The sequence below is a fragment of the Stegodyphus dumicola genome, chromosome 7, assembly GCF_044657685.1.
Source record: "Stegodyphus dumicola isolate Sdum_Otavi_A_Nest chromosome 7, ASM4465768v1".
In the NCBI taxonomy this organism is placed as follows: Eukaryota; Metazoa; Arthropoda; class Arachnida; order Araneae; family Eresidae; genus Stegodyphus; species Stegodyphus dumicola.
The window spans coordinates 76,624,778-76,638,218 of record NC_140774.1 but is presented as its reverse complement, the minus strand read 5'-3'; the positions used below and the strand labels follow the sequence as shown (position 1 = coordinate 76,638,218).

The 13,441-nt window shown below is 30.9% G+C and overlaps 2 protein-coding genes across 12 annotated transcripts in view; one reads left to right on the top strand and one right to left on the bottom strand.

Annotated features, from left to right (window-relative positions):
- LOC118196793 (uncharacterized) overlaps positions 1-13,441 on the bottom strand; it is a 117,489-nt gene that overhangs the window by 75,666 nt on the left and 28,382 nt on the right. The window lies entirely within an intron of this gene.
- Positions 1-13,441, top strand: part of LOC118189802 (uncharacterized) — a 68,956-nt gene that overhangs the window by 30,690 nt on the left and 24,825 nt on the right. For 4 of the 10 annotated variants that reach the window (XM_035360468.2, XM_085820498.1, XM_035360469.2 and 1 more), the window contains exons 1-2: positions 4,438-4,702; positions 5,003-6,141. The exons of 5 other annotated variants lie outside the window; for them this stretch is intronic. In XM_035360468.2, coding sequence (XP_035216359.1) covers positions 5,774-6,141 — 368 coding nt within the window. In that variant the 5' untranslated portion in view covers positions 4,438-4,702; positions 5,003-5,773. Of the gene's footprint in view, positions 1-4,437; positions 4,703-5,002; positions 6,142-13,441 lie in introns of those variants that run through there. One more of the 10 variants, XR_004758320.2, reaches the window with a different exon arrangement.

The following is a 13,441-nucleotide window of genomic DNA, read 5'->3' as shown; positions in this document are numbered from 1 at the left end:
AAATTACAGTTTTTTATTCAAAATTTTCTAAGATATACACGAATTTACATATTTTCGCGTTTCGAAATTTGGCATCTTTTATTTGAGCGATAATAACGCTAAATGTGGTTTATGGGTTTTTGTTACAGTGAATTGCCACAGCTATTTTTAACTTAAAATTTCCAATAAAATTTTATGGAGAATTAATTATATGAAATGTTTTCCCTCAATGATGCGTAATAAATATTTATCAATACTATATGAAAAGTTTTAAACTGTGACAAAAAAATAAATTATAAAGAAAACTATTTGAAAAAGAATAAACGATCCACCTTATATTTAAACTACACAGTTCGAATGGGTAAATAGAGCTTTTTAAAACAGTTATTCGAAAGAAAACATGCAACTAAAATGAAATTCGAAAAAGAAAAAATTACTTAAAATAATAAAAATTATAATTAAAAATATAACATAAAGAACATTACAGTCAAAAGTCATTAATTCGGACACCCATAATCCGGACCTCAAAGCTACAAACTTTCTGCGCATGCGTCGCGTTTACGCGTGCGCATAAGACCTTTACGGCTGCGAATTTGCGTGTGCGCATGCGCATAATACGTTTACGCATGCGAGTTTAATGTATAACGGATGGTATAAGCTAAAATTATCTAATTATCTAATTCAGTTAATATTGCAGATTGCGTTGTTTCTTAATCTTCGAATTGGATCCGCCTTATTATTTTTTGCGGACTGTTAGAGCAATTTTATAAAAGTAAGCTTGAACTTTCGATTATGTCAAATAGAACTCCCGATATATATTTACTAATATGTAAAGGATCTACAAAGCGAAAGTATGTTTCGAAGTCCATTAAAAACAAAGTGGAATTGCTGCAAAAAATGGATAAAGGCATATCCTTTGTTTCTTAACCATTCCGAAATCTGTTTATCAATTTCATGTTGCTCTGTGGAGGGCGGGGGACATCGCGGCGCGCAATGAACTGGAAGTTGATCTGTCAGCACTATCTTTATCTTCAGGGCAGATGTTTTTATTTTATTCAGCTTATAATTCCTTACTAAATGTAGTATTTCATCTCGATGTATTCCGTCTTTGATATGATTTAAATCAAATTCCTCGCCATTATTAATATCACGAGTACACATCAAATAGTTTTCTGGTTGCAATTTTCTAATTTCGACTATGCGTAATGTATGCTTTACGCATGCGCGCGTTGAAAGAAATGTTTAATAAAGTAAACAAATAAATATTAAGCTTTTTTTGTAAATTTTGATACCCTTTAGATCATAATTGTTCTTTATTTCATAAATTACGGTTTCATATTTTTAATTTTGTAATTTCTGCATGCCATCTTACCAGATTTAAACTGATGATCTATAATCCGGAAAAATCGATAATCCGGAATCGCCAAGTGTCCGGATAAGTCTCGACGAGTCCGGATTAACGACTTTTGACTGTATTTGAAAAAAGGAACGATTGTGACTTTTTATCCGCTCACGGGAAAGGAAAATAGGTTGCCATATATTAAGAAGTTCGCCAAGTGAACTATTCTTTGCGCAAGCTGAAAAAAAAAGCGCCAACATAAATTTGTGAATTTCTCCGTAAATTTCGCATCAAATTTTACAAAATTTCATATTTAGGCATAATCTGAGTTGTAGAATCGAAATATGGAAACAAAATTGCTATGTATATATTTACTAATATGTAAAGGATCTACAAAGCGAAAGTATGTTTCGAAGTCCATTAAAAACAAAGTGGAATTGCTGCAAAAAATGGATAAAATGGATAAAATCTAATATATATCCTAAGTCGCGCTTTCGAGACATGAAGAACGCAATTTGAATTTCGTCAATTGGCCCAGTAGAACAGGAGATATAGGAACTGCCCCCCCCCTTTTTTTTCGCAGTGTACATATCCTAATAATGGTAGTTCAACAGGCTCTCACTGGTTGGTTAACACGTTTTCAAGTTCGACTGAATACAATTTTATGTGAGAATAACGTAAAATTTTCTGTGCGAATTGAGATTTTGAAAATATTTTTATATTTCTGAAGCTACTTCATAGCACGCGAAGTCTTCAAACTTTTGTGACATGTCGTTATTATTCATAAGTTTTCATGCTGATTTTTTCTTGAAAGTTTTAGTATCATTCATCTGCAATTAAACTCGTTTGGCACTCCCTAATTTATGTGAAATGATATGCATTCTTTGAGAAAGATTGGGATATATTCTAAGAATCTACGAAATAGTGAAATGTCTGGTGTGAAATGATAAAAGTCTTATATGAAGTTCAGTATATTTTCACTTTTATTATTGAATATCTCTTCTTAAATTCTGAAATAATAGCTACTCTTACTATTTTCATCGTGTCTTATTTTATAAATTAGGGAACCGAATAAATGTGCTAAATTTAGGAAAACATTAAAATACTTTGGTGAAAATAATCTGTTGTTGATAAATCAACTAACAGGAACTGAGTTAAAGTTTAAAAAATGTACAGGTTAATATGATTTTGTATAAACATTTTCGAGTGCTTTTCTGTTTTGAAACAGTGTTTAAAGCTATAAAACGCGTTAAAAATGTTAAACTTTCATTTGCGTTTGTGTTCTTAGCGATTAATAACATGCATACAGTTAGTCAATAAAGTCTGCGTACATCAAGAAAAGTAATATCAAATCCAAATTTTAAGGTGCGAAAAGGGTAGTTTCTTAAAGTTTTATTTTTTAAATATTTAGTTTCAATAAGGGACTTTGAAATTATTTAACTGTAATATTTTCATATCTAATAATTTATGCACACTAATTTTTAAAAGATAAGTGGCCAGAAATCAAAGCCAATAAAGTTTGCGTACAACGCGAAGGAGGCGGGGGATTTCTTATCTAACTTAACGCGAAGGAGGCGGGGGATTTCTTATCTAACTTTCTTCAAACTTGAGAATGCAAAGAAGGTTACACTTTCAAGGTCATTGACTTCCGAAGCAAATTTCACGTTGATTGGAAGTTGCTATTTCTATTTTCTTTGACGAAAATGACAACCAATAAAGAAATTCCTTTAGTTACGAGACAACTAATTATCAAATTGAGAGATGAAGGTAAAACTCTTCGTTATATTGGTAAAACCATTGGAAAACCATCTTCTTGTGTGCAAAGAGTTATTCAAAACTATCTTGACACTGGTAGTCTTGCTGTAAAACCAAGATGTGGGAGACCGAAGAAGCTAACGCAGAGAGAAGAAAGAAAAATTCTTTTACGAATTAAACAAAATCCTAAACTTTCTGCTACAAGCATTGCAAAAGACATTTTTTTTAACTAGCAACAAGGAAATTTCTCCTGAAACTGTACGAAAAGTGCTGCGAAAGTCCGATTATCATGGACGCAAACCTAGGTCTAAGCCATACATTTCCGAGACAAATAGAAAGAAAAGAATTGCTTTTGCCAAAACATATTTAAACTCTTCGCAGGACTTCTGGAACAATGTAATTTGGTCAGATGAAAGTAAATTTACAATATTTAAAGTTAATGGCCACCCTATTGTATGGAGAAAACTAGGAACAAAACTGAATCTGAGAAATTTAAATCCAACTGTCAAACATGGAGTTGGCGGTGTGATGGTATGGGGGTGTATGTCGTCGAAAGGAGTTGGAAATTTTCACATTATTGATAAAGTCATGGACAAGTATGTTTATCTGGATATTCTGAAGAAAAATCTACGAGACATTGCCCGAAATTTAAACCTTTCTAACACCTTTATTTTCCAACAAGACAACGACCCGAAACATACAGCTAAATTTGTAAAGGAATATCTCCTCTATCACACTCCAAAATAGTTGCGTACTCCTCCACAGTCACCGGACCTCAAACCAATCGAATCGGATGACTCTGAAAAACTAGTTCAGTCAATGGCCAGACGTCTGCAAGCTGTTTTGAAGAATAAAGGATATCCTACAAAGTATTGAAGTAATATAAAAAACTTATATTTTTCTTTTCTTTTTTTTTTTTTTTTTTTTTTTTTTTTTTTTGAAAGTGTACGCAGACTTATTGGAGGGATTTCTGAGTTTTTTTTGACAAAATATATTTTGAAAAAATGTAAAAAGTATTACACTGATATTATTTACTTTTTATTTAAGCTTACAATTTTAGCTAATAGAAGAAAAAAATGCAATAATTAAAATACATTTTCTATGCTTTAAGTGTTTTTTTAATTTACAATTTAGTCTGTACGCAGACTTTTGTGACTAACTGTATGTTTAATTCTAAATGATAGACGATTTCTTGCCTAATTATGTATTTATTATCTTGGTACGTGGTCCGCTTGTTTAACCTTAATTGAGTAATTTTGAGAAGGTGATTGACGTAATCCAGAAAACAGGATGTTATCGAAATAGATAAGATGATTAAAGAAGGATGAAATCATATGATAATGAGTATTCTAGAATGTTTCATATGTATTAGTGAATGGAAAGCATTTGATTGGTAAAACAATGTTTTTTTAAATCCATATTACCTGACTGGTGATTTAAGTGATTTCTAGATTCGTAGTATAGCATATATAAATTCATATCTTTCAAAATCATTGTTACAGTACCTTGTAAACTAGTTTCACGATTGTGCGTTGTTTGTTTGCTTCCATTTTTATGTGTAAAATAGATAATACTTCAGTATCTTCAATCTCCGATGATACTATTGCTGATATATTTATACCTAAAAAGGTAGGTTTTACAATGTTTTATGAAATATATTTTTATTATGTTTAAGGTTTGTTACACATTTAATGTTTATGTTATTGGGACATAATGTACCTAGTGAAACTAAATTTGTGAAAAAATGGCTTAACATGAAAATTTTAGGGTAAGATGTATGATAAATTTAGCCATTACAGCCTAAGAAGTGTGTACATATTATCAATATTCTAATAAATTCAAATTTTGGTATGCACATGTTTGTGTGTAATATGTATATATGTGTTAAGTTATTCTAATGCCTACGAGTTTTCTCGTGTTTTCTGTTAGGTATGTTCGACTTGCGGCAGAGCGTTTACAGTGAAACGGAGCTTGATTCGACATCTAAAGATCCATTCGGAGAGAAACCCTTTCAATGTGGAATGTGAAATGTCTTTCGTACTATAAAGTGATTTAAATAGGGAATATATACTGAAAAAAATACCTTTCCAATGCAGTATGTATTGCAATTCGCTCGCATTGATAACTTAAGAGTTCATGAAACGATTCATCTTCGAAATTTTACTTGTGCGATATGTTTACAAGTTTTCCCGAAAACAAGTGATTTGAAAAGACATCCGAAATCTCATGAAAGGAGCTACAATTGTAATAAATGTGCTAAAAAATTTAGTGAATTTGATCATTTGGAATGTCATGAAGCTTCCCATCTTAAAAGATGTACTGAATGCTCGGAAGTTTTTACGAGTCAGATGGATTTAAGAAGACACGTGAAAATTCATAAAGATACTTTTAAGTGTAAATCCTGCTCAAAGGTATTTGATGAACTTGATAATTTAAAACAGCATGAAGTTTCCCCTCTTAAAAATTGTATTTAATGTTCGGAAGTTTTTACAAACCAAAGGGATTTAAGAAGACATATGAAGTTGTTTTTAAATGCAGTAGTTGCTCAGAGTTTCACTAGTGATGATGCTTTGGAATAGCATGAAGCTTCTCATGTTAGAAATTGCACCCAATGTTCCCAAGCTTTTAAAAGAAAACGTGATCTTTTACATCATATTCGAATGAAGCGTAGTCTAACCCGAACCATAGAAAAACGAAGAAATGCTGACCATGTCAGTGTATGTACGGGTGGTAAAATCACAAGTCTCAAGGATATGTTCGCTACTGAGTCAATTTTTCTCTAATACACAGAATGATCAAGACCTAGATGTGTTTCTTGAATACATAAAATCACAACTTGTAGAAAAATTGAGTGATAATGTAGCAACGTATCGGTTTCTGAAATCGTATGCAGTTGTTGTGGTTAAAATGAGTCGTGAATGTGAAAATGGGGAAACTGAATACATTTACCCACATTTCCGTAGCAACTGTTTGCAGTTACTTAAAGCGTATGATGTAGAGAGAGAAACTACCAAAGCTTTTGGAAAAACAAAAAAGAGCTATGATGAGTTTAATGAAAATGGCTCAGGGTGAGTTCTGGAAAAAGTTATTAAATGTGAACTAAATATGGTCAGATATAGAGCCTTTTCTTAGAACAGATAATTAATTACGTAAAGTAAGAATATTAACTTGAAAATAAAAAGTAAACAAAAATATATGCATTATCGAATGATGATATTACATTAATTAATGTAAATAACTGATGATACATTTATTAAGATAGTGAATGCTGACTTTTATGCAGTCTGAAGCCGTTGCTAAAAATATCATTCATAAAACTTTGAATTAATTTTATGTGATATATTTACGAATTTAATAGTATTTAGTAGTTAGTAGACTTTCCATAGTAAAAGGCTAATTCTAAAAGTATTAGTGTTTAGTTATTTCATTAGATATATAATATAAATAAGGGCTTTTTTCTCAGAGAGTTTCCTATGAAGAGAGAAATATTCTTAATTATCTAGCGTAGGCAAAGGTAGTAAGAAAAAATTAGAATATTCAGGGCACCTAAAATTTAAAACATAACGGCATGAGTGCAAGCAATTGGCAAAGTATATTAGAATAAAAGGTATTACATGTTAAAAATATTGGGAAAGACTTCTGGATGAGCACATGAAATTGTGAATATCTCCTAAAATTACACGTGAAATCTGGCACTTCATTCCGAAAATTCGGAATCTATCAAGCTAGTTTAAAAATAATTTGGACTCAAAACTAAACTATGGTAACATTAAAGAGTTTAAAAACATGCGTTCAAATATAAAGGGTATTAAAAATTATATGAAAATATCTGAATATGCAGAAAATACTCGTATAATAAAGGTTAGACATGCCAATGAAATTAATAATATATCCTAAATGAAGTGAAATAGTAGAATCAGTCATGGTAAGACTACTATAGAAAGATAAATTGTAGAACTGGCAAATTAAAGTAGTAATATAAAATATAAACTAAGCAAGGATTATTCAACCAATTGGATGTGAATTATACACAGAATATGTTGTTATAGAATAAAATGCTTAAATGAAAATATCTCAGTTCTGTGTATAATTAAGAAGTTTAAACATGAAAAATCATGTGAAAAACTATGTAAAATTAAGTAAAATGGTAAAATAAATATGTATTATAAACAGAAAATATGGTAAATGCGTTAAAATTACGGGTACAATGGAAACAAAAATGCTATAAATGTAAGAAAATTACATCTAAAAGTAAATACAATTCATGCAAATAACATGAAAATAAATTAAAACTTAAAGTACGTTGAAAATTACGAAGGTTAAAATGTACGAAAGAAGTTAATTACATCCGAAATTCAATAAAGGCCATATATGTGGTCAGAAACTATAGGAATTAGGCTAAACTTTATGTTTGAAATTACCAAGTTAAAACGTATGAAAGTAGCTATAAATTAAATGAAAGTCATGTACATAGTCTATAAATATTATAAATTAGTTAAAATTCAGAGTATGTTGGAAACTAAAAACGTTAAAAAGTAGAAAAGAAGTTAAAATTTACATCTAAAATTGAATAAGTGTCAGGTATATGATCTGAAAATATAGAAATAGTGTTAAAATTAGGATCTTATTGGAAGTTATGTAGGTTAAAATGTATGAAGAGAATCAAATAAAAGTTATGTATACAGTGTGAAAATATAAATTGGTTAAAAATTAGAGTAAGTTAAATATTATGAAGGTTAAAATGTATAAAACAAGCTAAAAATGATACATCTAAAATTAAGTAAAGGTCATCTATATGATCAGAAAATACATGAAATAAGTTGAAGAAAATGTGAAAAAAAATTGTGAACAAACAAAAGTTGTGACATGAAATAAGTTGTCACAGAATATGTTGAAGATCACTGACGTTATATAATACACAAAACGAGTGATTGAGGAATTACACTCGTAAAATATAACAAATAAGTTAAAAGTATTGGCTAACAAGTATGAATTCTGGGTAAAATGAAATAAATAATAAAAAATAGTAATGTAATTAAGATTACAGAAAGTAAATCTGATATTATGAACAGAAGATTTAAGAAATAACGTAAAATTTTGAGTATGTAGGAAATACTAAAGCTTAAAATATACGGAAACAAAAAAAAAAAAAAAAAAATTACATCTAAATTTAAGGCCTTCTGAATAAATCATTAAATTAAACAATAATCGTCGTTAAGGGTACCTAGAAAATAACCATCATATACGTAGTATAACTGCTGGAATATGAAGAAATATACATTGGCTAAAAATTGATTAACAAAGAACCTCCGGAAAAGCAATGAAAGATAATCTCTCATTAAAGTGTGACGTCATCTTATTCACTAAATAAAGAATCCTGAAATATTCCTTCTTATCTGCTGCGCCTCTGCGCACTCCGCCTTCCCAATCCGCCTGCGAGCTTGCTCTGTGCTGCGCCTCCTGGCGGTAAACTCTCCTTTTCACACTGCTGATATAGCTGACTAAATAGAGCTTAATGTATAATAAAACAATAAGTGCAACTTCAAAAGGAAGAATTCTAACTTAAAGGGTCCAAATTTAAAACTAATATCTTGCATGCACACATACACATACACATACTTATACTCTATATAGGTAGAATGGAAGATTTTCAGCTCCGAAGGAATGGTACTAAGCAGTTAAAAATTTTAGGACCCTATGTTGAAATTTTATGGCACAATATGCAAAAATTGTGAGAAGTTACAATTTGCTTCCTTCTGAAGTGAGAACAGAAACATCTTGCATTAAGTTAACACATCTTTTCCCCATTCCACAATTGTATGACCTGGTTTGGTTGATTGTGGCTTCAGCTCACTTCCTTATCAATCTTATGCTTCCGACTGAATCCGTCTGATTTTCATTTGATCTCCGTTATGAAGATTTCACATCGAAGGTATCACTTCAACACAATCACTGAGGTTATCGAAATAATTGTTCAATGTTTTAAGAACAAAGTATTCCATAAGATGACTGTAAATTGTAGCACAGAATGCTTATATGTAGGAGGTGATTATGCAAAAAAGTCATAATGAGAAATTCGAGTTCAAACACCTTGTTCATCATAAGGGTAAACATATTTCACCCTAATTCACTTATACATGTTATAAAGTTTAACTAACGATCAACTTCGATTATAGTTTGAGAGACATGCGCTCTTTTTTACATTAACCGTATATTCCGGCGGTATATTCCACCTTCAATACAAAAAATTAAATCGAAATTTATGGATGCTATTATACGCCGGGTATAAAAATAAGGAATGAGTATATTAAAAAAAATAGATATCTATATGTAACTAAATGCTTTTTAAAAGCAATGACAAACCTTATGAACTTAAAAATTTTCACTATCGGATAACATGAAAAGTTATGGTCGTCGTCTGTTATATCTTTAGGCACATCGTCGAATGCTGTTTTCTCTTCACAATCACTGTTACTCTGATCCGTAAATAGATAATAATCTTCCATTCCACCTAGATTGCTAGATATACTGAACCTTTTTAAATGATTTTAGAATTACGTCGGGTTTAATTTCATTTCATGCTTTTATTATCCACTCTATTTCTAAACTGGCATGACGCATTTGGCCTCCTTTTGTAAATGTTTTTTTCACCTTCTAACATCCACATATTCCATTGTCGTTTTAAATTTTCTTTGAATAGTTTATTAATACACACATCTAAAGGCTGAACTAATTGCGTTCATCCGCCTAGAATAACTGCCATGTCTGTATTACACTCTTTCAACAATTTCTTCGCGTTGTCCTTTAGATGAGATCTGAACATGTCCGAGACTAAAAGACTTTCTGGATTCTTAGGCAAAAGGACTACTTTTGCCAAACATTTCTTATCCACAATTTCACACCGTTTTCGTCCATCCATCCTTTCTCGTGAACATGAATGAAAACACCATTTGGGAAATTACACTTTGGCATTGTCTTTCGTTTAAAAATGACCACATGTTTTAATTTTGAACCGACCGTTAAGCAGGAAAGCGCTACGGTGAAGTGAAATCTTTCATGACCTGTTGCTTTTATATGAACCGTTGTTCCTTCACATCAGTTGTTTTATTTCCTATCGTATCAAACATTACTAATTTTATCCATATTTCCAATATGTGAAAGTAAAAACATTTTTTGCCTTCGTAAGTCAATAACACACTTTTGCAACCTTATTAATTTATTATCCAAAACTTTCGGAAGCATTTGCGTAACTTTTGTTTTTTCTGGTAGAACTAAATTATTCCGTGTCATAACTGTACTACACCAACTCAAAGTCGCTTTAAAGTTTTCACTTTCATTTGCATTCTTTTTGGCCCACGTTAAGGCTAATAAATGTATATTATTTCCTTTATAATTTATCCATTCTGGCGCTTTTCTAGGACGTAGTTCGCAACACATTCTTCTAGAAAAAGCCAATTCATTACTCCTTTACACAAAGAACATTAATTCTTTGGCATATTAATAATTGTGATTTCTTTTTCCTTCCACTCTCGTATTAAGCTTTCACGAGCACCAAACATCCTTGCTGACACGATTTCCATTTTCTTTCGCAAAATGAATGGCTTCGCATTTGAAACCACTACGGTGTTCGTTTCTTTTCGCGGGAGCCATATTTAATACTAAAAGGAACACTAGGTCAACTCTATCTTAATTAAAACAAATTCGATTTTCACTTCAAATGACTACAGAAAGAGAAAACATCTAACTCCTAATTCCACAAATTCATTCACGATGGAAGTGCATTCTTACTCCAAATTATATCCCCCCTTTTCTCGAAACCCTACAATAGCATTCTCTAGGACAGCTGCATTGAATATACTCCACCCTTTTTGCGGGAATATTTACACCCTCAAGTATTTAACCCTCACATATATTGTTCCCCTTATTGCTTGTAAGTTCGGTATACCATTGATTTGTCCTAGCCTTTCGAACTTCAAAATATAAGTGACTTCAAAATATAAGAGCATTGTCCATGTATCCTTTAGGTTTCTTCGTGAAGAACTGGGTGCACGTTATACGGGAAATATACCTAAAAATTTTAAAATGTAACTTGAAATTAAAGGTTAGGTTTCGTACATATTCTGCACACGGAAATTAAGTACTTTTAAGGACTATTAAGGACCATTAATGAAAACAAATTAAGGACCTATGAGCAAATGGGAGCTGAATTAATTCAATAAAAAATATTATCAATGCCAGAACTTCATTTTTTGTAATAACATACTAAAAATAAAATAGATCTGTAAGCAGGATGCATTATTATTAGACATAACTTAATTAACATAATTATTAATAAGTTCGAGAATAAAATAAACTTTATCAAATTTATCAAGTAGCATTAAATATTTTACACTTATAATAGTTGGACATATTTAGTAAATAGCAGGTAGACTTTATGTCAAGCGGTATACAAGATATGACACACACACAGACACAAAAAAAAAAATCCGGATTAAGTGTGTAACTTGAAAACAGAGTTGCCAACAACTGTTTTAGTGATGTCAGTTAGTTATAAATAATTAAATTAGACGGTTAGATAACCTTAGTCATTATGAACTTAATGGCCACTATTAAATTTAATTTTTTTAACATTACTTTGTTAAAAAAATTGAACTTAAAATCGCCGAAATGTTGATAAGTCTGCAAATTCAGAACCGTTTAATAAAAGAATTCACATCTCCAAAAGTGAAAAGTTGCTTAAGTGTTCTTCATTAGAAAAAAATGAAATAATTTCGAAATGCTTGTTTGCACTTCTTGCTCAGAAAGTCGAGTATCCCATCATTTTATATTAGAAAAAATAACAAATTATAACCCATTTAAAACATAACCACATTTGTCAGTAAATCGCCAAAAATATTCTTCCAAAATACTAATTCACACTCAAAACGGCAGTCGTACAAACAGACAGAAATTTCAGATGATTCAAATTAAGGACCTTCTGCCGATTTTGGCGGAAATTAAGTACTTTTAAGGACCAAAAATTGATTCCAAAAAAAACCTAAGGTCTTTTAAAGACCGTACGAAGCTTGTAGATGCGTGTTATACAACGGTGCGCGTTATACACAGGAAAATATAGTATATTTTTTTTATTACAAGTCAAACACAACACCATAGGCTGATGGTTAATAAATTTAATTGCTTCAATACACGTTTTTGAATTTGTACACATATCTAAACAAGGAAGTAAAATTCTTCAAAACATCCGTCTGCCTGTTTAAAATAATAATAATAACCAAAATAATTATAATAATGAAACATATTTAAAAGAATAATTACTGTAATACAGACACAACAAAAGTATTCCTTGTTGCATTCAGTTTTATTAATTACCATCAACTTTAAAAAAAAGTATGCGCATCGGTTAAATTCAGTAAACGTTTTTTTGCATTCTATTGTTCTTTTTCCATGGGTATTAGCATCGTTAGAATGATTTTGATTATGTAAATAATCTACATTGATGTCAAATTACCAAGATATGCAACAGCTCAATTTTTATTTATTATAAACCACTATGTCCTAAGGAGTAATCGTGTACTTTCAGCTTGTTTACTAATAATTGAGCAACATAGCTCAATTAATACTTACGCTAAGCCTAAAACTGCAAGTTTTATAGGACCCCAAACTCCTTATGATTGTACTTTTCTCTCACACAAAAAGAAAGCAAGCAAGCGTTGGAAGCCCCCTGAAAAAATACTATACCTAGGATGTTGAAAATCTAAATTGGACTTTCTCAAATGATACCTGACATTGTTTTTAGTCATTCTAAGCGTGATTTTATACGGTTTCAATATTTAATTTTATTTATAGCAAAAGAGAACTCATCCCTTACTTAGAATATTAAAACTGTATCACCGACATATTAAATGAACAAGATTTTATAACAGAGTTTTTAAAAGAGAAATCAGCACTACTTTGAAAATGAGTTAAGAAATTCGCAGATCTAAACATACGAAATTCTCGAATTTGAAATTCATGATGATTTTTGATTCAATAAATATATAGCTTATGTGTTCATTCAAAACGATTCGGTTTTGGTTTACTTAATTATCGTAAAGTTCACGAGGGCTATCTACCTAAGGGAATGGAAAACTATGTGTAGAATTTTCTAAGAAAGACTGACTCGTATTCGCATTATACACTGGGAAAACCGCAAAAATGCTCGTGCAGTCAGCCCGTTCGCCTGGAATCGAGCCCAGGCTGAACTGCTAGTGTTCAGGTTCAGCAACTTTATTGCTCGGCCGCTGATGGGTCCTTAAAATAGAATTACAGAATATGAACTTGTTTAAAAATCTATCCTACATTTCAGAATAAGCTATTAAATATATACTA